This window comes from Erpetoichthys calabaricus, chromosome 2, assembly GCF_900747795.2.
Source record: "Erpetoichthys calabaricus chromosome 2, fErpCal1.3, whole genome shotgun sequence".
Taxonomy (NCBI): Eukaryota; Metazoa; Chordata; class Cladistia; order Polypteriformes; family Polypteridae; genus Erpetoichthys; species Erpetoichthys calabaricus.
The window spans coordinates 286,750,667-286,776,861 of NC_041395.2; the positions used below are offsets into that span (position 1 = coordinate 286,750,667).

A 26,195-nucleotide genomic window follows, 5' to 3' on the forward strand; every position below is an offset into this window, starting at 1 on the left:
CAAATTTTATGGTTGAACCCTCATCCAAATACTGGCAAGATCCCAAACATACTTGGGTTGAAGTAGATTAACTGTCCTAAAGGTTTTTTTTTTATTAAAAGCATTCCATTAACTGAACTCCATGATAGTGTTCACAATCTAGTACATCTCTGTTGTTTATAAACAAAAAGGACTAGTGCACTCTTTCCCCATAAATATTTAACAACATAACGATTAAACATATTTATTGATAAAAATAACCATCACAAAGAAAAATGTACAAAAACCTTAATAAGCCCTCCAAATGAACGAGATCGTGCATGTTTCTTCCTTGGTGGAGTCTGTACATCAAACACTGGAGTGTTACAGCTGGTCTGTTTATTGAACTAAAAAATAAAAATACTGAAAGAATCAGAACTCATTTCAAAATAAAGTGTAAAAATTTCTAGGTGCAGAAATCTAGTTCTCAAAAATAATCATGAATAAACCTATGAAAACTTATTTTTTAAAGGAATACTGCATTCAATTTCAACAAAATGTGTACCTAACATGGAACTGATTGATAGTCTGAAGCTGATTTACAAGTGGTCACTGAAGCATGTTATACTTTTAAGTCTAATTTACAGTTTATTTAAATATACGAGGGTTGTCTGGGTTCCGCGCGGAATTTCATCATTTGTCGAGTGTCAGCCTGTTGAAACCTGTTCTGCTATGTAGAGGGATTATTCAAGTGGTTGCATGTTTTTGTTCAGATGTTTTGCTCCCTCTCTTCCTTCAGAATGAACAGGAGAAGCAAACGAACGGAGAGTGCGCAGCCGGCGCTAGCGGCGAAGCTCCCGACTCCGTGCGTGCATGACTTTCGAGTGATGATTTTTTACGACTTTTCTGATGGTTTAACAGCTAAAGAGTGCTGCCAAAAACTTTCTCGCATCTTCAAGAAGAATGCTCCAAAGAAGACGATGGTTTTTAAGTGGTTCCAGTGCTTCAGCACAGGCCACTTCAACTTTGACGATGAAGAACATGAACTGAAACCGCGAAGTTCAACTGATGGCAGAAATGCTGATCGTGTGAAGGAGTTCCTGGAAGAAGATGGTCGTGTGACCATCAGGAAAATTGCCCTGGAACTTGGGATGACCCGGTATGCTGTCGACACCATCATTCGACAAGATCTTGGCTTTACAAAGAAATGTGCCCGATGGGTTCCAAGGCTGCTGACTGTGGAACAAAAGCAAACTTGCGTGGAATGGTGCAAGTTTTTCCTTGACAAGTTCAACAATGGCCAATCGAGGACTTTCAAGATGATCACCACTGGAGACGAGACCTGGATCTACAATTTGGACCCTGAAACGAAGAGCCAGAGCATGGTTTGGTCGAAAAAAGGGGCGCCAGCACCACTCAAAGCTCGGTGAAACGCACCATGTTTGCCATCTTTTTCAACATCGATGGCATTGTCGCGTCAATTCCGCTGATGGAGAGGAAAACTGTGACCTCTGAGTGGTACACCACTCAGTGCCTGCCTGACGTTTTTTCTGCGATGGCTAGAGGCCGGTCCAAGAACTTGCGAAGGCACTTTTTGCATCATGACAATGTGCCAGCCCACACGGCTAATGCGACGAAGCATTTCATTGAAGAAAGTGGTGTCAACGTTTTGAACCCGCCACCCTACTCGCCTGATCTTGCACCATGTGACTTTTGGCTCTTCCCAAAGGTGAAAGAACCCCTGTGAGGCCACAACTTCGAAACTCGAGAGGAACTGATTGCAGCTGTCAAAGAACAGCTGGACAACCTCCCAAAGACAGGCTTTCACGAGTGTTTTGCGGCGTGGGTCAGAAGAGCCCAAAAGTGCATTGATGTTGGCGGTGAATACTTGGAAAAAGTTTAAAAAGGATCGAAGTACATGAGAAAAATAGAAAAAAAAATCCTTGGCTACTTATTTTGAGTGATTCCGCGCGGAACCCAGACAACCCTCGTAGTGCTTAAAAACCCCTGGTTTAAAAATTGTTTTTATTTAAAAAAAATGCTTTGATAGTGTCTGTTTGAGGTAAGCTTTACTAAACAGTTTTCTAGTGATGCTTTTTCCTTAAATGCACTTTATTATTAATAACTTATTTGCAACAGCGCAAAGTCCTTGTACTTTTATTTCTCTTTGTCTTTAGAAACAGTGATAAAGAAGTATGGACAATCAGCTAAACTTTTTCTCTGGTGAATAAATATTTTGCAAATGGTGACAAAACCTCTGTAGAACTAGAGGGTACTTATTTTATGTTCTGATACCTTCTGAGTGATAAAAATAATCACAAAGTGATTGAGTACACAGTGTTTCTTGAACTAGTCTGCTGCAAAATGGGAAAAAGATTAAAAACTAACTAGGCATTTTAAACACTGCAGTAAATCAAATTGGTGAATGGGACCCAAAGACAAAGCCAACTCTAGTAAGAGTCACACAACACAGAAAATCCACACCAGCATGAGACTGATCTATCCGCAATACTCAGGGACACAATTTGTGCCTTCAGTGTTGCATAAATGATCCTTTTAAAAATGCGTTTTTAAAGTTCCTCATATGTAGGTGCAGGTTCCATTGTCTGTCTTAATAGTAAGAGTAAATATTAATATTACATGCACATTATTAGGTTGTCCTTCCTTTCATTCAATATCAAGCATGTGTAATCCTTTCACATGCTGGACTCCAATACTGGGCTAATTAATACAAACCAGTTAAACTAATGTGCACATATTTTAAGTGTGCGAAGATAGCTAGAAGACTCAAAGAAAAACTCAAAGAGAGAAAGTGCAAACCACATAAACGTGACTAGGATTTAAACCCTGTACTCGTCAAACATGTATACCTGTCGAATTATCTTTTTCTTCTTAGCAGACTCTGGCATGTTGTTTACATGGGTAAAGAGTTCTCTCAAAGCCACTTCAGTATGTTGTTGCGTACCCTCTGGTTGTGGGCAAACAGATGAATCAATAAAATTTCTTTTAGCAGGCAGACCACCAATGGAGCTTTGAGGAAGAAGGTCAAGGTCATCCTTGAGAAATAAAAACAGGAAAAACAGAATAATTAAGATATTCACATATCCACTTAACAACAATATTAACAGCTATTATATAGCTGCAAAGCCAAAGCTGAGTAAACAAACACTATCAACAGAAAACTGACATTCTTGTATTTGATCTCAAGTTGGTTCAATTGATTTTTACATACTCTAGCACTTTTCACAGAATACCTCAGAGTACTTGCACAAGTTTCCAGCTATAACACAATATTCCAGATACAATGCATCACCATATAATAGAATAAAAGACAGCAGAGTCTGGGTCAAAGTCTGATCCTTTCTCTCCCACCTTCTTTGGGATGGCAAGAGGTCCTGTATTAAGAATTATGTCTTGATCCCAGGCAAATCTGTTGGGAGCAATGTCTCTACCAGACTTAGAATTCTATCAGTCATCCAATATTTTAGGCGTCCGGCTCGATGGTCCTGCTAATCCCAAATCTTGGCTTCTCATTGAACACAGGCTTACTTTTCCTCCATTCTTTACAGTAGTATCTCTTTCTTCTCCTTAAGACTAAAGCCTCTTCTTTATAACTCTGCCCCTTTTATCCCATATACTTTGAAGATGTAGTACTGGGTAAGGAAGCATTTAGGTTCCATCCTCAAATGGCATGTACAAAGCCCCAATTTTCATAATCATGTGCTATATGTTGGTGGAAACCCCATCTACTTTCTGCCTCGCTCTCTTTTAGGTATTAACACTCTGGGTAATATCTTTTATAATTCAGGACTGCAGATGTTCCAAACATTAAGGTTCACAATCTCTGTTCTTTCCTCTTCTTTTTTCCTTTATCTTCAAATTAGATCAGTTCTTAGGACATGTGGCATGCTTCTTTCATCCCCCCTCTCTCCTCATTCACTTTTTGTCTTATTTCATTCCCTCTTGTCACATATAAAGTCAATGGCCACAGTGTTTACTGCACTGGGTAAAGCCTCTTGACACCCTTTGTATTTAATGTGGTAACATTATGAAACCATTCTCTAATACTTTACCTTGAAATACCATCTTTAAAAATATCACGCTTACCTCCAATAAGCCCAAATCAATGCCATATTCAGCTGAATTTTCTCCATCAGTTACGGAATATCTTACTCCTTGTGAACTGATTGCAACTGGGTTGTCCAATGACCCTCTCTGTCACCAATGTTCCCTAAATGTTCCTGGAATCGTCCACCTCACTGTCCCTTCTGTTTTTGGTTCAAACTCTTTCTCATTAATCTTCTCTGTATATAATCCACTCTCAGACAACGTTTGGCTATAAAGACCTTTCCACTCTTTCTCTTAATCCAGTTCAGCAGTGGATGTTTTTCCTGGGTAGCACAGCTGCAGAGAATTTTATGCTCTTTATGTCTGTATTGATTCTTGCAAATCTTCTTTCCGTAAATCAGTTCTTCTTTGAGCACTCAGGACTGAAGATCAATGGTGCTTTAAGAAAGAACTTTCAGTCACCAGTCTTTTGAGTGACTAGATGGCTTGTGGTAGGTGACATTGGTAACTTATCTTCTTTGTTGCCTTTTCTATTTTTGGGCTGTGTGTGGACTGCTGCCATCCTTGACTTGTCACTCAGATTTCATTTAGTCATTTCCGCTTTTTAGTGGATTATTTCTTCACAGAATAGATGGAATGGTGTTTTTATCTATTAATTGCATGCTTCCTCTTATTTTATGCACTTCATTTATTTCCTTCATTGAAAATTGGATCACCAAAATAATAAGACAGGAAAGTCTAGCTCAAAAAAGCAGTGGCAAATTGGGAATAACATAAGCAGAGTCATAATGACAACACTCTGATTTTTTCCAATCTAATCAAGTACATTGGTGAATATGTGTTAAAAAATTATAGAGTGGGTTTCGTCCGTTTATAGGAGATGGACGTCTGAAGCAGAGCTCCGCTAGCAGCGGCTTTATTTTCCCACGTATTTCATATTATTTAGAGGTATCCTGTATTTAACCCGACCAAGGAACTTCCACTACAATATACAAGCATGAGTAACAAGAAGAAAAGTCAGAAAGAACCGGAAAAGAAACTTAAAGCTGCATCAAAGTCCGGACAGACTTCCGGCCTGAGTGCAAGTGTAAGGTATGGCCTCACGGAGACTGACCTGGAACAGGCAGAAGAGTGCGCAGAATTCCTGGGACCCCGCTCCATTGTATCATCTCCAGTCGAGAGTGAAAATGGGAGCGAAGGCGCAAGTGATACAGGTCGCGAGGGATCGCCGATTTCTGAGGATCATTCGAGACTAGAAAGGGCTCTGCAGGACGTGCTCTCATCTACTCATCGCGAGCCTGTAACAGGAGCTGCATTTTCACTTGCGGAGCACGAAAGCCGAAGCGAACTGTCCGAACTGAAAGAGATGATCGCTACACAGAAAGAGATGATCGCTACACAGTCAACTGCCATGGTTACGGCCATGAATGAGCTTAAGAAAGATAACACAAATGATCTTAAGAAGGTGGCCATTGAGCTCAAGAAGGATAACAAAGATAAGGAAACGCGTCTATTTAAACGTTTCGACGTGAACTTTAAAGGCATGTTGGAGAAATTAGTGGAACACATTGAACAAACTAATTCCAAACTGAAAAGGATTGATGATCATATTAATGACGTTTCAGATCAGCTGGAAGACGTTAAGCAGGGACTCACGGCTCGAGTGGAAACAGCGGAACAACTGGCATCTAACGCCGATGAAAAAGCCAAAGCTGCGAACTCGGAATGCAAAAAACTTGGAGACAGACTTGCAGCCCTGGAGGATGGGTGCAGAAGAAATAATATAAGAATTGAGGGTATACCTGAGAAACGAGAAAGCTCAAGCCCAGTGAAATTTGCAGTAGAATTACTGTCTAAAATAATTGGAGATGACTTTAAACTCGATAATGAGATAGCCACGGCTTATCGCACAAAGATACCAAGCGCCTTTAAACCTAGGTCTTTTATTGTCCGCTTCGAACGACTAAGATGTAAGCTTGATGTGATGGCACTTCTCAGACACAAGCAAGAGATTATATTCGAAAATAATCTTATTCGTATTTTTCCCGACTTCTCACCATCAACAGCTGTAAAATGCAGATCCTACATCGACATTAAAAGGATGCTACGGGAAGCCGATATCAAATACAGCCTCTTGTATCCTGCCAAACTGAAAGTGGAAGTTCAAGATCGACATTATATTTTCTTCAGCAAAGAAGAAGCTGAAAAAGAATTAAAGAAGCTGTTTCCAACACTTTTTTGAAAGTTAATTAAAATTAAAGAGCCGTATTCTATCAAGGCATGGGAAGGACCTATGATCTGATCGCTGGATCCATGTTTAAAGAGACTGGTATTATAATTATACATCCCTTATTTTCTTTTCTTTTTTTTTATCTAGACTTTATATGTTATATGTTTATGTTTTAATCAGAGTTATAGAGTTATAGACGTGAGTGTGAAAATGTGGAAGTGATTAAAGTAGGATTCGTTTTATTTATTTATTTTTATTTATTTATTTTACTATACCTTAAAGTAGACTGTTTAACTTCATACCCTTGGTTTATTGCTTGTTCTACTATTTATATAATTACCATTATACTATTACAGTAGGAATTACCAGGTTTATCCTAGACTAGTTTTTAAAATCATTCCCAGGGTTGTTTTTTTTTTTTTTTTTTAAATCTTAATATCTTAACTTAAAAGCGCTGAAGATTATTTCAAGCTTAAATATTGTTAATGAGAACATTTTCGGCAAATAGTATTAAGGATTTAACTGTAAAAGATATCTCTGTTTTAATTCTGTAACGCCGCTGCAGGGTGGGGTTTGTTTTGTTTTGGACGTGCTCTGTCTCTTCGTATGTCAGAGGACTGGAACATCGCGAAGTGGGATCTAGCCTCATGTGGGGAGGCAAAATGGGGGGGTGGGGGGATAAAGGGGGGAGAGAAGGAGAGCAGGCTATATCTAATCTATTCTTGTAATTCTTATAATTATAAATATCAATGCAACAATAGGCTAAAATGCAATAACTCATGGGGAAACTTGAAACTAAGATTAAAACTGCCATATTACCAATTAAAACTATAAAATGACATTAAAAACTCAGAATCAATGTCTCCATGATGGGACAGTTAACTTTGTGAGCTGGAATGTTAAAGGCCTGAATCACGAATTAAAGAGAAAGAAAGTATGCTCTCACCTAACAGGCTTAAACGCTAAAATAGTATTTCTACAGGAGACACACTTACTAACCAAGGATCAGTTCAGATTACAAAAAGACTGGACTAGCCATATGTTCCATTCTAGCTTTATAAAGAAAACTAGAGGGGTGGGAATTCTCATACATAGAACAGTTCCATTTGTAGCATCAGAGGTAGTGTCGGACCCTGAAGGGAGATATGTGATGGTCATGGGCAACTTATGTAACAGTAAAATGATTTTGATAAATGTTTATGCACCCAATGTTGATAAGGAATTCATGCAAAATCTATTTGCATCCATTCCCAATGTGAACACTCATAAAATTATAATGGCTGGGGACTTTAATTGTGTTTTAAATCCACTCTTAGATAGGACTCCTGTGACAGGGGGGACGACATCTAATACTGCAAAGATAATTACACAGTTTTTAAATGATCACAACTTATCAGACCCCTGGAGGTTTCTTAACCCAAACTCAAGAACATATTCGTTCTACTCACCAGTGCATTATAGCTACTCAAGAATTGATTATTTTTTATAGATAATAATTTCCTGCCTACAATTAAATCATGCAAATATGACACAATTGTTATCTCTGACCATGCCCCTCTAGTCTTGGAGCTAAAATCAATAAGCCCCTCATACTCACCTCTCAGATGGCGTCTTAACCCTCTTTTATTGGCAGACGAGAACTGCACAGAATTTATATCCAAACAAATCAGCTTCTTCCTAGAGACAAACACGTCCACAGAGGTTTCTGCAGGAACACTCTGGGAAACTCTAAAGGCCTTCTTAAGAGGCCAGATTATTTCATATCTTTCCCATAGAAATAAATTAGAAACCAAGAAAGTGTCAGAGCTAAGAAATGAAATTACTAGAATAGATGAAGAACAAGCCAGGCGTCCAAGTGAAGCTCTTCACAGGAAAAGGCAGGCCCTGCATACAGAACTTAACATCTTAACAACTAAAGAAACTGAACAACTTATTTATAAGTCTAGACAGCATTACTATGAACACGGAGAAAAAGCTAATAAGCTTTTAGCTCAACAAATTCATAAACAAGAAGTTCACAATGCAATACCAGTAATCACCAACAAGAATGGAGAAGAAATCATCGACCATAATAAAATAATGCACACATTTAGAGATTACTATAAGTCTTTATATTCCACTGAGCCCAAAGAAGACAACACGCAATCTAATGCATTTCTGGATAATTCACAAATACCACAAATAGATGCTTTAAGTGCTGAGGAACTGGATAAACCTCTAACGCTAACAGAATTACTAGACGCTATAAAGTCACTACAAAGCGGGAAATCATCAGGCCCTGATGGTTACCCCGTAGAGTTTTATAAGAAATTCTCCACTCAGCTAGCTCCACTCTTATTGGTAACATTTACAGAAGCTAAAGACCACCAAATACTACCTCAAACATTTCGACAAGCATTAATCACCGTCTTTCCTAAACAAAATAAGGACTTGTTACAATGTGCATCATATAGACCAATTTCACTCCTGAATAATGATGTTAAGATACTCTCAAAAATCCTAGCTAGAAGGATGGAGAAAGTGCTGCCCTCGGTAATATCACAAGATCAAACTGGATTTATTAAAGGCCGACATCTATCTTCAAATCTCCGACGCTTGTTTAATGTTATATATTCACCAGCAAAATCAAACACCCCAGAGATATTACTATCATTAGACGCAGAAAAGGCATTTGACATGATCGAATGGAATTACCTTTTCACTGCACTGGAGAAATTTGGGTTTGGCCCGAATATTTGTGCTTGGATCAAACTACTGTATACCAGTCCAGAAGCTTCAGTTTGTATTAATAAAATTTGCTCAGACTACTTTAAACTAGAACGTGGTACCAGACAAGGATGTCCCTTGTCGCCACTGTTGTTTGCAATCGCTATTGAACCACTGGCGGTTCACTGCCGAAATTCTTATCAGATAAAGGGGATTGTCAGAGAAGGACTGGAACAGAAAATTTCTCTATATGCAGATGATATGGTCTTATATATATCGGACCCAGAAAACACTGTCCCTGCTGTTTTAACAGCACTAACAGAATTTCAAAAGATATCTGGTCTTAGAATTAATCTGAATAAAAGTATACTCTTTCCAGTGAACTCACAAGCATATAATATTAAATTAGACACCCTACCTTTTACCATAGCAGATCAGTTTAAATACCTAGGGGTAAATATCACAAGTAAACATAAAGCTCTTTATCAACAAAATTTTGGCGTCTGTATGGAAAAAATTAAGCAAGACTTGCATAGATGGTCAACCCTTCATCTCACTCTAGCCGGAAGAATTAACATTGTTAAGATGAATATCCTTCCTAAACTTCTCTTTTTATTTCAAAACATTTCAATATATATCAATAAATCGTTTTTTAAACAGTTAGATTCAATAATAACCTCATTCATTTGGAACTCAAAACACCCACGTATCCGAAGAGCGACCCTACAAAGACCTCAGGCAGAAGGTGGCATGGCTTTACCTAATTTTCAGTTTTATTACTGGGCAGCAAACATACAAGCCATAAAAACCTGGACACAAATAAATGCACATACACAGGCTTGGTCTGCAATAGAAGTAAAATCCTGTAGTACTTCTTTATATTCCCTGCTCTGCTCTCCAATAAATGAAAGTTATCGCAAATATACTAATAACCCAATTGTGCTTTACTCACTCAGAATATGGAACCAAATTAGGAAGCATTTTAAGATGGAAAATCTTTTATCAGTGGCACCTCTGCAAGGGAACCACCTCTTTCAACTTTCGCAAGTATATCCAGTTTTTAATACCTGGAAAAGTTTTGGGATTAAAATGCTCAGAGATCTTTATATAGACAACATATTTACATCTTTTGAACAATTACGTTCAAAATGTAACCTCCCAGCTACACATTTCTTTTACTATCTTCAAATTAGAAATTTTGTTAAACAGAAATTGCCCAATTTCCCCCACCTTGCACCCTCCACAATGCTGGAAAAAATACTGCTCAATTCCGAGGAAACAAACACTATTTCCGCAATATATAAAATCTTAGAGTCCCTACCTTTCAAAGATCCAAGAGGACATTGGGAAGAAGATCTCTTAATCAATATATCAGAAAAGGAGTGGAAGGTAGCAAAGCAGAGAATTCACTCGAGTTCTATATGCGCAAAGCATAGAATTATTCAACTAAAAATTATATATCGAGCTCATCTGTCTCGCTTAAAACTGTCCAAAATGTTTCCAGGCCAGGATCCAACCTGCGAGCGCTGCAACCAAGCTCCTGCCTCACTGGGTCACATGTTCTGGGCCTGCACCAAACTAACATCATTTTGGACAAAAATTTTTAAGTGCCTCTCAGACAGCCTTAGTATCACAATCCCTCCTAACCCACTAACAGCTGTGTTTGGTGTCCTTCCAGATGGACTGGAATTGGAGAAGGACAAGCAAACGGTGATTGCATTCACTACACTCTTGGCACGCAGACTTATTTTGTTAAATTGGAAGAATCCTAATTCTCCTCTTATAAGTCAGTGGGAAACCGATGTTTTATATTATTTGAAATTGGAAAAAATCAAATTTTCAGTTAGAGGATCTGTACAAAATTTTTTCAAAACATGGCAGGATTTAATCAATATTATTTTAGAATAAGAGAAATAACTATTATTGCATTTAACTCCCTTCTCCATCTCTTATTTATATAGATATTTACTTCTCCCCTTCTTTTGTCTAATGTTGCCTTATTAAAAAGCTTAAAGAAATTTTCCTTTAGCTAAGCTCTCCTTCTCAGGGGTGGGGTTTGATTTGTTTTCAAATTTGTTGGGTTATAAATTGATCTGTTTGTATGGAATGATTACAATGAAAATTAATAAAATAAAAATATTAAGAATTAAAAAAAAAAAAAAAAAATTATAAACAATACCTTAGACTGAACACCTTTGGTGGTTGCAAAGTGAAGTCTAGCATGCTCACGTATGTAAGCTGGTGCCTGTAAAATTGAGCAACACAAAAACATGAAATTACAAAAGATACACAGAGTTTAAACATGATAATTTGTTATGGAAGTAATATAAAATAATTTTGCAATCAAAGAGAGCTGTTTTCATAATAGCATTTCATAATGCCTTCATAATGGTAAATCCTGCCAGTGCATAATCAACATACATTCCTGAGATGTGTGGAGCTTTACAATCAATCTGGAAAGAATTAATAAATGTTTTCTAAGGATATAGGGCTCCATCAAACCACTACTATATCCAATATGACCTAAAAGGAGAGAGTGTGGTAGCATTTGATTGCCCTGCTAAAATCTGTCTATCTAGATTAATGCACCGAGTTTTCCAAAAGGTCTTAAAGAACACTAGAGTAACATCTACAAATTGGCATACTTCGGGAATGCTTTCCAGGAGTAGGACTTAAATATTTTTTGATCAGTAAAGGATTATTAACTTTACATATAGTGGTTTGATGGAGCCCTATATCCTTAGAAAACATTTATTAATTCTTTCCAGATTGATTGTAAAGCTCCACACATCTCAGGAATGTATGTTGATTATGCACTGGCAGGATTTAGCATTACAAAACTAAAGTCCATTGTAATGCTACAGCAAAAACTGAAATGTGCAGTTTACACTGAAAAACCAACTTATGTCGTTAAGTTAATGTTGTTTTGCTGAAATTCAACCACATTGTGGTGAGACACTGATACATAAAGGAAACATTTGCTTTCAGTTTATGCTACTAAAAGTGGCATCAGTGCTTGAATCAAAGAGGGCAAATAATTTCCCCCCTCTGAATGTACTAGATTTTGCATAAATGTCCTTAATAATTTATTAATTAACTCTGGCACTGTCAGTTTATTCAGGGCCCCCTTTTAACCAATGGTTTAAAACCTGATATTTTTTATGCTACACTGTGCTGTTTTTAAAAATAATCTAACTTACTTTAAAATTAGGATCACCTACATTTCCACTGGAAAAAAAGAAAAAAACAATGTTTCTAACCCGGAATAATTTCTGAGAATGTTTGATCATAAAAGCCACAGTGGTGTTTAGCTTCCCAATATTCTCTTGAAGGTCATTTGCAGTAAGCTAAAAAAAAAAATAAATAAAAATAAAGACATTAGGATGACTAGAAAATAAAATTGCATTGTAAAGTAATTTCTGCATTTACATGAAAAATTGACAACAGATTTAAAATGATAAATGATCATTTAATTAAACAATTCATCAGATATTATTTATCAAAGGAAAGAGCTCGGCAAAAGTCTTCACTTTTCCTCTATGCAGTGCGTTTATCATGAAAGCACACTACACATTTTCAGCAGGATGAATCAGAGTACTGTCAAATAAAATGATCTGGTAATTCACATTTTGAGTCTAAGAATTAAATTTTTTGCTGCCTTATGCTGAAAACTAAAGGAAAATTTTAAATTGCTTAACGGAAAATCCAAAACATACATTTGTTTTATGTTACTCTGTACTTTGTATTGGTGGCTGAGAAAAATTTCTAATTTAATTTTCTTATGTAGAATGGAGAAAAAGGTTAAGACATAACAGAGTTCAACAGTGAGCAGTGCTGTACAGTTGCAAACAATGTGAAAAAAATTCATGAAAGGGGAAGAAAAAAAAAAAAAGAACACTCTTACCATTACTCATGTCTCATAATCTACATGTTGGTTATCCAGTTGCTTGCTCAAAATGTGCTAAAACGTTATGCTAAAATACTGTTAAATCGTTGCTTCTGGAATTTTTATTATGCATATAAACAGTAAGGGTAGTTTTCAACAGGGACTTTTGAACTAAAGACAGGACTGTTCAACAAATCACAGGGAAAGGTGGATTTTCGAGTCAAAGTCACTCCTGCGAACCTTTACATTTAACAAGTTATTAATCCATTCAAACAAATTATGTAACTCGTTTGAACGAATTATTAACTCATTAAAATTACGTAACTCAGTCAAACGAATTAACTCGCTCATACAGATCATTTTTATTTTTTTTCCCCGCGACTCTTATTTCAGTAGTACAAGGTCCCGTTCCATATTAATTTGTTCAAACGCATTATTATTTTTCCCTGCTGCTGTCCAGTTCTTATTATGCAACCCCATATTGTTTCCCTGGCATACAGTTCAGTGAACCATAGATGAACTGTAAGGTGTGTGTTAAAAATCAGTGAACCAGAGGAGGAACTAGTTGGAAGTCCTCCGCGGTTGAAACGGTTCTTTTAAGGAGTCCTGAAACAAGTTTTAAATGCAGGAGAAGTTACAAGAATGGATTTATGGATTTTTTTTCTGAGAATGTGATATTCCACAGTCAGTGGTGAAAACGCTAGCAGAAGAAAAGGTAAACTTAAAATCTACTCAATAATAGCACTGAACAGCAAAGAATAGACAAAATATTGGCTGGCTATGCTCTTCCAGTTCACTAAACTTCATTAAAAGAAAATAAATAGCTACTGAAATAAGATACGAGTCGGGGAAAAAAATAAAAATAATCTATTTAGTAATTCGTTCAAAATTATTATTTTTTTGCCTGACACCTACAGGGCTCTGTACACATTATTTGCCGGTATATAGCACTGTTCATCATTGAGTTCTATTATGTCATAAAGTTCTCTCTCTACATTCTGCAAGAAAACAGGAGGGTACGTTTTTTTTTCTTAGCCTCCACTACAAAGTACATGGAGTAAGTAACAAAAATTTTTTTTTTATAACTAAACTGAATGTTTCAGATAAAGTATTTTTGGCTATAACGGTATTTGTGCTTTTACATTTCAACTGTAGCATAAAATGACTTGATTTTATTTTTACTCATTGAAAAAGAAATACAGTAATCCTTCGCGGTTCACTTTTCGCGGATTTTATATGTAAGCATATCTAAATACATAACGCGGATTATTCGCTGCTTCGCGGGTTTCTGCGGACAATGGGTCTTTTTACTTGCTTCCTCAGTTGGTTTGCCCAGTTGATTTCATACAAGAGATGCTATTGGCAGATGGCTGAGAAGCTACCCAATCAGAGCACGCAGTTAAGTTCCTGTGTGCTGCTGACTGGCTCAGCGACGGAGTGTTGCATTAACCAGGAAGTCTCATCTCACTCATTCATCATTAACGTGCTAATGCTTCAGGGGCCGTGTCCAAGCACCAACAGAAGATGCAAATGATTGCAGAAAAGGTAAAAGTTTTGGATATGTTGAAGGAAGGGAACAGTTACACCGCTGCAGGACATCGATTCTTTTTATTTAAAAAGGAGGAAAAGCATATAAGATCTACGGCTGCAGTGTCCTTTAACCAGGGTGCAAAACGAGTTGCAAGTGGACGTGATAAGGCAGTAGTCTGGATGGAATCTGCTTTAGGAATCTTTGCAACAAGGTCGACAACGTCATGACCGCCTACAAGTTGCTACGTGTACTTCGCTATACAGTAAGTGTAAACTTATCTACCGATTTCATATTGCTTAGCAGTTGTCCCTGTTTTTAATAGAGTAAATGGTGGGTTGTAAACAATACAGGGAGGGTTTAAAAACGTCCAAATACACGTTAAATAATTAAATAAATATAGAGTCCCTACTTCGCGGAAATTCAGTTATCGCGGTCGGCCTTGGAACCTATCTCCTGCGATAAGTGAGGGATTACTGTACAGGTATACAGCTGTGAAGACAGTAAAGACATGAACATCCTAGGAAATCATGGCACTAAAAGCTTCAACTTCTCAATTTAATGCACAAATATTGATTTTGATATTGCTTTATGAAGATAGATTATCCCACTATTGATCCATTTCAGGTAAACATGAATATACTTTCTTTTAATCAACTGAATAACATACTTTTCTGACTGGTGTTCTAACTAACTCCATCACAGTCATAACTTGCATTTCATTCACAGGCTTATCTTTAAGCCAACATGTTCTGCCATGACATTTCCCCAGATTTTGGTTTCAGTTTTACAAGAGGCATCTAAGGCATTTTGTCTCATGTTACAAAGGTTCAGTTAGCTGGTGCTTTCCTTACATACCATTTACTGTATAAGGGTGAATTTTAGAATTTATTGCACATTACTCTGTTACTGTACTTTCAAATCAGCCATTGATTTCATCTTCTTTCTGCACATTCTTTATTGACTGCAGGATGTTAAGAGTAGCATAAGGCAGAAAGCAACCCTGGATGAGACACAGCACACCACAGACCAAACCACTGAAACAATAGAGTTCCCAGGGGAAGACTAATTATTTCGGGGACAAATTATTAACAGAAAGTGTCAACCATAATAGAGTGATAACACAATTGCATCAGCTGTATCCTTTTACCAAGACCATCATAAGATACCTTTCACAAGGGGGGTTTTCAGTACTGGTAAACCATGCAACTCTATTCAGGACATCTTCAAAGTTATTTCAATGGTAGTTCAAAAGTAGTTCACAGGTTGAAATGCCTCAATTAAAAAGAACCAAAGCTACTGAATCGCAAATACAGGAAGCAGCGGTTGAGTGAAAACAATTTTATTGTCATAGAATTACTGACAAATTTTAATATGATGAATGGTTGAAGTCCATCCATTCTGAAAAGGTAGATATCATTAAACATACATGTGGAATTTGCATTCATACCATTGAATGGGTTTTTTTAGAAGAATGCACATAGTAAAAAAGCAGTAGTACCATAAATCAGGGGTCCCCAACCCCCGGTCCACTACCGGGCCGCAGCCATCTGACAGCCGGGCCGCGAGAGAACTGCTGGCAACGGAGGCTCACTCAGACTTTTCAGAACACTTGGCGGGCGGGGCTTTGCAGTGGCGCAGAGAGAGGAGAGAGACAGAGGTGAGAGAGTATTACAACAAAGTTATTTTATGGTCCCAATAGTTTCCCCATATGATGCGAGTCTATAGAAATCGCGTTACTATGAAGTACATTCAGCAGATGCTTTCATTACAACGAAGTGACCTTAAAATGCTTGAATGAATCATCCACAGAGCAGTTAGATCTGTGGTCACAGCTCAGTTGTGCACGTTTGCACAACGATCCCAAAACAGAAACATTGGTAAAAAAAAAAAAAAAAAAATCTCTTTCTTAGAACTTTCCTCGTACTGTTTTTGTTTTCTGTGGTTTTCAGTGACACCTTTTGCTTATTGCTTGTCAACATTTGAAAAACATCCATTGGAATTTAACTTATTGTCACCCTCCTATAGAAACGGCAGACACAAAAAAAAGAGCAGTGTTAATGTTTGTGGTGTGCAATCTGTAGGAATGGCAAATGCAAAGCATATGTCTTTGTTATATGCAAAAAAAGAAGAAAAATCTTGGGTTTAAAACCTATGCGAACTGCTTAATAACTTAATAATAATAGAAATGTTATGTAAATTGTGTATAAAACTGTTAATTATTTTTTAAAACCTCCTAGTTTGCCATTTTCCAGTAAAATATATTGGAGATCTTGACTTGATATACCTAGTTTGCCGTTTAGTTAAATTGATTCTTAATGTACAGTTGTTACTTTTAAATGGATTACTGGATTAATCATTGAAACAACCTGTAAAATGTAAATATTGTTTGGATGTACAACAAATTCTATTTAAAATTCTTGGGTCTATATTAAAGGCTATGGCCATGACATACATAGGTCAGTAAATTGCTGTCTTCACAATAAATTATTAAACAATAAAACATAAGCAAAAGTGCTAAACACTGTTAAGTGTTTTCAAATACTGACACAACAGTCCAAGAGATAAAAAAAAATCCTATAATTCACACGTTACATATGGATGAACTTCAACCATTCAGGACAACAGCAACAAAAAAAAAAAAGCATTCACAAGAGCTTGTGAACATTGCAGCTTAATATGGCTGAGCTGTTTTGGGCTGAAAGGACTACCGACATTAAAACTTTTCTTTGATCTAACTGTTAGACTCTAAGCACCTTTGTCTGCACATCATGTAATGTTAGCGTATTAAGCAACAAGGGTGCTGCCCTGTCAGGTTGGGTCATTTCATGTCACTTTTTGGGTTAAATCCAATGACAGTGCTTTTATACTACACTGAGTTAGAGTCAAAGCTTAAAAAATGTTGAGAAAGTGCTGTTGTGAAAGGGTCTTTAAAGATGAAAAATAATGGTTAAATAAAGTTGGTGCTATGTTTTCATGTAGCTTCTAACAATACTTCTGACAGCATGGTTCAGACTGACCTGTCATTGTATCAATTTTAAAGTGTTCAGATCATTCAGAAACTGAATTAAGCTGTAAGCAAATAAAACAGACTTGAACAGTTACATTAACTATTTTTGTTTTAATAAAAATAGATGCTTGCAGATAAAGGTGAATTTGCACAAAAATATCTAGTCAACATACAACTCACTTCATGATAAATAAGATAGACATAGTCAAATAATGTACTAAAGCTTTCATCTACACCATTAGAACAATCTAGAAAATAATAGGCCATTCAGCCCCACAAAGCTCTCCATTCCTCTCCACTTAATTCTTCTAAAAAAACAAAGTCAAGTTTTGAAAGTCCCCAAAGTCTTACTATCTACCACACTACTTGGTAGCTTATTCCAAGTGTCTATGGTTCTCTGTATAAAGGAAAACTTCCTAATGTTTGTGTGAAATTTACCCTTAACAAGCTTCCAACTGTGTCCACGTGTTCTGATGAACTCATTCTAAAATAACAGTCTTACGATGAGAATTCGGCACAGAGGAGTTTCAAAACAGATTTGACAAGAACAGGTCATTGAGTTCAGCATAACTCATCATTTCCTCTTCAAAGGACGTCTGCAAAATATTGTCAAGCAGAAACAATAAACAGGCAGAGGTCCTTTACGTACATAGAAATCTGGAAATTCCCAGGTTAAGCATCCCAGGAATGTATGGTAATTAGCTCTTTCAAACTTGTCAGGACAAACAAATGATTTTAAAGGTCAAAACCATTTATGTGTACAGTCTGAGGGTAAGGGTGGGTGGGAATCCTAAAGGGTGCGCAGGGGATCATCAACCATAAATACAATAATTCTATTTTTTTTTTTTTTTAATCTAAAAGAAATATGTTGGATTTTTTATGTTTTTGGATAACGCACTCTAGTCACAAAGAGTCAATGAAGCCTGAAGCACTACTGCTGGCAGAAAAACAGGAGCGTCAATACAAAGCAGAAGCAATCTACAGATACTTGATACATTATTTTCACTTTTTCTAAAAGCTACAAGATGCTTAGTTTAAATGTAATGCCCTTTTTCATCAATGTTTCACTGTCAATGCTTTTCTGGTGGAATAACAGCGTCTGTGAAGCACATGAAGCACTCCTGCATCAGGTGGCAGCCAGGTTCAACAACTTTCTCCTTATACAGGAGATCCCTTACTGTACTTAAGAATTTGTTCAGTTTCAGCTAAACATCCAGGAAACATTCAAGCCTGTCTTAGACTACCATTCATCACTAGCTGACACTCTCATGATTGGTTCTCTCAAATAAATATAATGTGTACACATTTCCTGTCATGGTTTACATATGTGCAAACCAGAAAAACTCACCATTTTTGTTTCATGCGATTCCTCACTTGGCCCTTTTTACACATGTACTTGACAAAGATATCTACCTGGACAGTCTCTAACTTGTATGTGTAATGGCTATAATATGATGGAAAGGGTGCTGCCTAAAATAATTCAATGTTAACTGTTTGGAATGTAGAAGAAATCACGCGCGCGCACACACACACACACAGGATTAAAACCTAGGAGGTTGGATCCATCAAACAAAAAGTGCTCACCCCCTAAGATAAACAAAAACAGCCAAGATATTAAGTGATACTATTATTAAAAAATAATTTTAAAAGTTTGGAAAACCAAGAGTTTAATTGCACGTAAGGACACCCTAAAACCGAGTATTTTGGAGGGAAGAAAATTTAAACACCTATAACAGTAAAAGTAGTTTTTGTACTGACAAACTCCAATAAGTATTATAATAAGCCTGTACATCAGAAAAGGTGAACACCTTCTCACTGTGCAAATCACAAATGTAAGAAATCTTTCATTTGATAACTGATAAAGAATATAATCTTTGATGATTTTTCATTTTATTTTGTTTATTATATCTTACATTCATAAACTACTGTAGTCTCGTTTGAACAGTGTAAGGATTTTGAATTGTGCCACTTGGGAATTGCCCCCTCGGTGATTTGAACTTACAACCTCCTACAGAGTGAAAAAGCTTACAAAACTATTAGCCCAACAATGGTTTGTCAGCAGTTTTTCTTTTTTTTTTTTTTAAACACATTTTTATATTTAACACTCTTTTACCAATTAGTGTATTCAAATATAAAAATACATTTTTGGAAATATTGGTATTGAAGGACCAAATTATTTCTGTGATAAGAACAGATTCTTAGCTGTATTTGTTAAATGTGGCCAATGAAGTTCAAATGATGGAATACATATTCAGTAGGGGGGAATCGATTCATTTACAAATCACGATTCTTAAGTTTGGCGAATATCGAATCGCCAGGCTGATTAAAACTAGGATAAAACTACCTTCTAACTGGGATCCACCAATGAAACATTGAAATAACTGCTACGTTTTTTGCATAGCAAACCCAGTTAAAGAATCTTTATTCAGGTTGTGAATCTGAAGGACAGCTGTAAAAAGAAAAACTAAAGAGCACCGCAAAGAAGTCGGAGATAAAAATAAACTGCTTAAATTAGGAAAAGGTTACATGTGTGAAGTAGAAATTAAACATTGAGCCAGTTCTCCAAACACCATACCTATGGTAAAGTACAGTGCTATAATAGAGAAAGTACACCCAATAACAAGTTGCGTGTTCCTCAACATACCTGCACATATGAATATTTGATCTTCACTTCAGCAAGAACAATGTTCAAAGTTTATTGTCTTGTGCACAGTAATGAAACACGTTTCCCTGTACAATGAAATTTTTTCTTTGCTGTCCACACCAAATGACAAAACCAACATATAAAGATAAACATAAATAATAAGTAGCAGATACATAATAACAGTCAGCATAATGTATAAAAACAGAAAAGAAATATAAAGTGAAATGTGCAGGTAGGTGTGTGATGGACAAGTCAAATACAGTTGTGTGAGGTAGACAGAATGAGGTGAACCATGGTTATAAACTCCAGTCAGTTATTTAGGAGTCTATTGGCCTTGGGAAAGAAAGTTCTTTAGCCTGGAAGTCCTGCATTTCATACTTTTATACCTCCTGCCTGAGGGTAAAAGTGTGAACAGTTCGTGTTGGGGGTGGGTGGGGACCGGGGACCCTGAGGATCGAGGGAGTTCTCCTGCGGACTCTGCAGTTGTAGATGCTCTGCAGAGAGGGCAGTGGGGCCATGGTGATCTTCTCAGCAGTCTTTACCACTCTCTGCAGGCGTTTGTGGTCCATAGCAGTAGTGTTGCCGTACTACACTGTGATGCAGCTGGTCAAGATGCTCTCAACAATGCACCTGTAAAAGTTGCCAAGGATCTTAGTCGACATACCAAACTTCCTCAGCCTCCTCAGAAAGTACAGCCGCTGTTGAGCCCTCTTGACCAGCTGTGTGGTGTTAAGTGTCCAAGTGAGGTCCTCACTGATGTAGACGCCAAGGTATTTAATGCTGCTCACCCTCTCCACTTCAAGCCCTCGGACAAACAGTGGCCGGTGAGGTCTCCTCTACTTCCTCATGTCCACTATCATCTCCTTCATCTTGTCTGTGTTTAGGATGAGGTTGTTGTCCTCACACCATGATGCCAGACTGTCCATCTCACTCCTGTAGGCCACCTCATCCCCCCCAGTGATGCATCCTATCACTGCGGTGTCGTCTGCGAACTTTAGGATGATGTTATCTTTGTGGGAGGTGACACAGTCGTGGGTGAACAGGGTGTAGAGGCTGGGGCTGAGGACACATCCCTGTGGGGTGCCTATGTTTGTGATAATGGTGGCTGAAATCCTATTACCAATCCTGACAGACTGGGGCCTGCCAGTCAGAAAGTCTAGGAGCCAGTCACAGAGGGTGGGGTGCAGGCCAAGTGCAGACAGTTTATGGGTGAGTGTATGGGGGATAACCGTGTTAAAGACGGAGCTGTAGTCAACAAAGAGTATCCTGATGTAGGAGTCTGTTCTCCAGATGGGAGAGGGAATAATGTAGTGCGGCCACGATGGCATCTGAGGTGAACCTGCTGGGCCAGTAGGCATACTGCAGGGGGTCCAGAGTGTCCGGTATGCTGCTCTGAATGTGGGCCAGCACCACTCTCTCAAAACACTTCAAGATGACTGGAGTGAGTGCTATCGGCCTGTAATCATTCAGACAGGTGGGTGGGCTTTTTTTTTTAGCAAGGGGGACGATGACTGTAGTCTTAAAGCAGGACAGAACAATGCTCTGACTGAGGGAAAGGTTGAAGATGGAGCAGAGAAAATCAGCCAGCTCATAATTTCATTTAACAAATATATGTGAATTTTATTATTTTAATCATTTACTCATTTTTGTGGAAAAATAAGTACACCCCTAACTTAGAAGGTTGGCATTGCCCCCTTCTTGTGGTCACTTCTTGAAATTGTCTATCAGACTGCCATACTGACTTGAAAACATTCTGGTCCACTCTTTCAACTGTGTGATGCGGTCTTACACGTTCTACCTACTTCAGATCACAATACTACAGCATGTTATAGTTCTTTTCTTTGACCAGGCCATTTGTTCTTTTCGAGCCACTCTTTAATGGAATTGCCAGAGAGTGTTTTGAGTCGCTTTCCTTGTCTCAAGGTCCACTTATTGCTTAGTCTTTTGAAAGATGAGCTCACATTCTCTTGAAGTACTCTCCGATACAATGTGACCTTAAACTGATTGTGTGTCTACATCTAAACACACTGTATGCTGTCAAAAGAGGGTGAACTGGATCTAACCAGGATAGAAAAAGAAGGGGATGGGCAGCTGCATAAGAGGATAAAAACATCACAGTGAGTAGTTTGAGAAACAAACACCTTACAGGTCCTCAGTTGTCTCATCTGCAACAGACAAAAAGGTGACTAAGGGATGCTTAGCATGACACACTTTTCAAGTTACCCTCAGTCCAATTTCTGTTTTCATTTGTCCATTTCAACTTTTTCTTTTTATTTGCCAGTTTCACGTATGCCTTTTTCTTTGAAACTCTGCATCTAAGGCTAGCATCCCAGAATTGCCATTTCCCTAGATGACACTGGTATTTGGCTTGTATTTAAAGAAGAAATCAACTGAGGGCCAGTAAGGTATTTATTTCAAGAACTACAGATTCTGATGTCCTTATCCTCTTATGCAGTTGTCCATCTCAGCCTTCCCTCTCTTTTCCCATACTAGTTCGGACCAGTTTGCCCTCTTCTCTCAAGACTTCTGCCATTTTTGAACCCAGAACTGAACTTTAGGAATGCAAATACAGTGATCCCTCGCTATATCGCGCTTCGCCTTTCGCGGCTTCACTCCATTGCGGATTTTATATGTAAGCATATTTAAATATATATCGCGGATTTTTCGCTGCTTCGCGGGTTTCTGCGGACAATAGGTCTTTTAATTTCTGGTACATGCTTCCTCAGTTGGTTTGCCCAGTTGATTTCATACAAGGGACGCTATTGGCAGATGGCTGAGAAGCTATCCAGCTTACTTTCTCTCTCTCTCTCTCTCTTGCGCTGACGTAGGGGGGTGTGAGCAGGGGGGCTGTGTGCAGCTGCTTCCTGAAGGACAGGCTGCACGGAGCTTCGCATACTTAAAAGCTCAAAGGGCACGTATTGATTTTTTTATCTGTCTCTCGCTATCTCTCTCTCTCTCTCTTCCTGCTCCTGACAGAGGGGGTGTGAGCTGCCGCCTTCAACAGCTTTGTACCGGCGGTGCTTCGCATACTTAAAAGCCAAAAAGCCGTATTGATTTTTTTTTTGACTGCTTGCTTTGCACTCCTTTGAAAAGGAAGATATGTTTGCATTCTTTTAATTGTGAGACAGAACTGTCATTTCTGTCTTGTCATGGAGCACAGTTTAAACTTTTGAAAAAGAGACAAATGTTTGTTTGCAGTGTTTGAATAACGTTCCTGTCTCTCTACAACCTCCTGTGTTTCTGCGCAAATCTGTGACCCAAGCATGACATTCTAAAAATAACCATATAAACATATGGTTTCTACTTCGCGGATTTTCCTATTTCGCGGGTGGCTCTGGAACGCAACCCCCGCGATGGAGGAGGGATTACTGTACCTTTTAATAAACAAACAGGATAACAGGTCAGAGAAGTGCTAATGCAGTTAAAAAGGTTTCTCTAATTACCAGTTAGCATGTAAACATGACTAAGGATAAATTGAGGGAGTTTACCATTAGAATACTGTAGTGTTTGTTGCTGAAAACTGGGCTTTGTAATCCAATGTGGAGGGCAGGTAGTCATTTCAAAGAGTAATGGCTATTATTCACACTAGTAATGCCTTGCCTATATTTTTAAAACAATTTAATGGTATCTTGATAAAAAGGTATGAATTTCTATCAAAAACATGAAAATTTGTGGTGACCCCACACTTTTAAATGGAAGCGAATTTACTGTGTTGACTGAAATCACACAATATATAAGATACAAAGCATTTTACCACTGCCAATGTGAATCATCAGGCTACTTTTTAGCACCCTAACCTGTTAAAGTCTGGGTTTAAAGGTTGTTACAATGCTGTTGAGCCTTTTTTTTTATATATATATATTTTTTTTTAAAGAAGCAACAAACATTTAATATTATTAAACAAAAGACAAAACTTAAAATGTGCTGCTGTTTAGTAGTTTATTCTGCTTTTAGGCTATCAGTTTTCTTTTTAATCTTTGAAACATTTAAGGAAGGTTTGTTTTCGGTCTGTTGGTATTATGCAATGGATTGAATATCAATTTTTTTTTTTTTTTTTACTACATTTTATATCAGAATTGTGCATATTAGATGATATTATGAAAAAACAAGCTAAATTGCTACCAGCCTTGGTAAACTTACATCAGTACCCCTGTTAAAGTGAGGCTAAGAAATACCCTGTATTAGTGCTGGGCGGTATGACCAAAATTCTATATCACGGTATTTTTCAAACTTATACTGGTTTCACGATATTCAACGGTATTTTTTTCCCCATGCATGAGTGGATGTTAACCACATTTTCCACTGCAATTACTGGCTAAGAATAACCTATTCCACTGTCATGAGAATTGTACATTGTACAAAAAACATTTTAATGTGCACACAAGTATTAATACAGGTTTGCAAGGCCTCATAAAGTGATAGTTTTCAAGGGGGTGGCACTAATGAAGAGAAGGAATCACGTTGCATGACAGCTGCAGTCAAAATATAGAACCTTTTTATTAAACACATTTTGCAAACAACTTAAACTAATTTTGACAACATATTTTCAACCACCCAAAGAGGCATTTAGACTTAGTATAATATCCAGAGGTGCTTGTCAAAAGTTGTATTGCACTGAACATGTCTTAGAAAATGAATAAATAGTGAATACAGTAATCCCTCCTCCATCGCGGGGGTTGCGTTCCAGAACCCCCCGCGAAAGGTGAAAATCCGCGAAGTAGAAACCATATGTTCATATGGTTATTTTTATATATTTTAAGCCCTTATAAACTCTCCCACACTATTATAAACATTTCCTGCACAATTATACAGCATAAACCCTTTGTATTCTCTTAGATATTAGGTAAGATTCGTTGAAATTATGTATGTAAACACAGTTTATATACAGTAAAACCTAAACATTATTTTAAAGATATCGAGTATCTCCGATATCACATATGTTACAGCCATTACGACAGACAGGCCACCAGCAATAAATACGTACAACGCAAGAAAAATTGTATACAGTAAAATGTGTGTACAGTGACACTAAACTATGTACATGTAATAAGTACTGAACGTAAATAATTAATTATGGTTATTCACCAACAATGACACGATGACTTGTCCGATAACGATGAGTTTAATTTTATTGCACAACAAAGGATAGCATTACAGCTCTTCTAAAGGAGCCTCTTCAGGCGACTGTGTACTACCGCCGTTGTTCTTCTTCCAGCACTCTTCAATCCAAATCCCTAAAGCAGATTCCATCCAGACTACTGCCTTATCACGTCCACTTGCAACTCGTTTTGCGCCTTGGTTAAAGGACACTGCGGCCATAGATCTTATATGCTTTTCCTCCTTTTTAAATAAAAAGAATCGTGGACTCATTGATGCCGTAATGGTGTCCTGCAGCGAGGTAGCTGTTCCCTTCCTTCAACATATCCAAAACTTTTACCTTTTCTGCAATCATTTGCATCTTCTGTTGGCACTTGGACACGGCCCCTGAAGCAGTAGCACGTTAATGCTGAATGAGTGAGATGAGACTTCCTGGTTAATGCAGCACTCCGTCGCTGAGCCAATCAGCAGCACACAGGAACTTAACTGCGTGCTCCGATTGGGTAGCTTCTCAGCCATCCGCCAATAGCATCTCTTGCATGGAATCAACTGGGCAAACCAACTGAGGAAGCAAGTACCAGAAGTAAGAAGACCCATTGTCCGCAGAAACCCGTGAAGCAGCGAAAAATCTGCGTTATATATTTAGATATGCATACATATAAAATCCGCGATAGAGTGAAGCCGCGAAAGTCGAAGCACGATATAGCGAGGGATTACTGTATTTTTTGTAAACCAACTACACTTTCTGTTAATGTTAGCAATCTCTGTCCCCTGACACGTTAGTTACATGGATTGTAATGGCATTGGTTATCTCGATCCACCGCTTGCTTATTTTATTGTAGGCAGTACCTCTAGCAAACGCGTCTACAAGTGACGTCTGACTCGAGTGTCCTCTAGCTTTTTCAGTTTTACCTGAGGACGTGGAGGGTGCCAATCTTAGTTCCATACATTCATTGTACTCCAAAGCATGTTTGCGGCTAAGGTGGTGCAGCAAATTGCTTTTGCTCAACAGCATTTGCAGTAAATAATTGTTTGGTCCACATCCGACCTTTTAAAACCAAAGTATCT

General features: G+C 37.8%; 1 protein-coding gene across 1 annotated transcript in view; it reads right to left on the reverse strand.

Annotated features, from left to right (window-relative positions):
* The window catches only part of arhgap19 (Rho GTPase activating protein 19), a 60,049-nt gene that overhangs the window by 7,327 nt on the left and 26,527 nt on the right, over positions 1 to 26,195 (reverse strand). Inside the window, exons 6-9 of the mRNA XM_028795699.2 lie at positions 12,223 to 12,309; positions 11,142 to 11,207; positions 2,829 to 3,014; positions 267 to 365 (exon numbers count right to left, since the gene is read on the reverse strand). Of these exons, the coding sequence (XP_028651532.1) occupies positions 267 to 365; positions 2,829 to 3,014; positions 11,142 to 11,207; positions 12,223 to 12,309 (438 nt within the window). The remainder of the gene's footprint in view (positions 1 to 266; positions 366 to 2,828; positions 3,015 to 11,141; positions 11,208 to 12,222; positions 12,310 to 26,195) is intronic.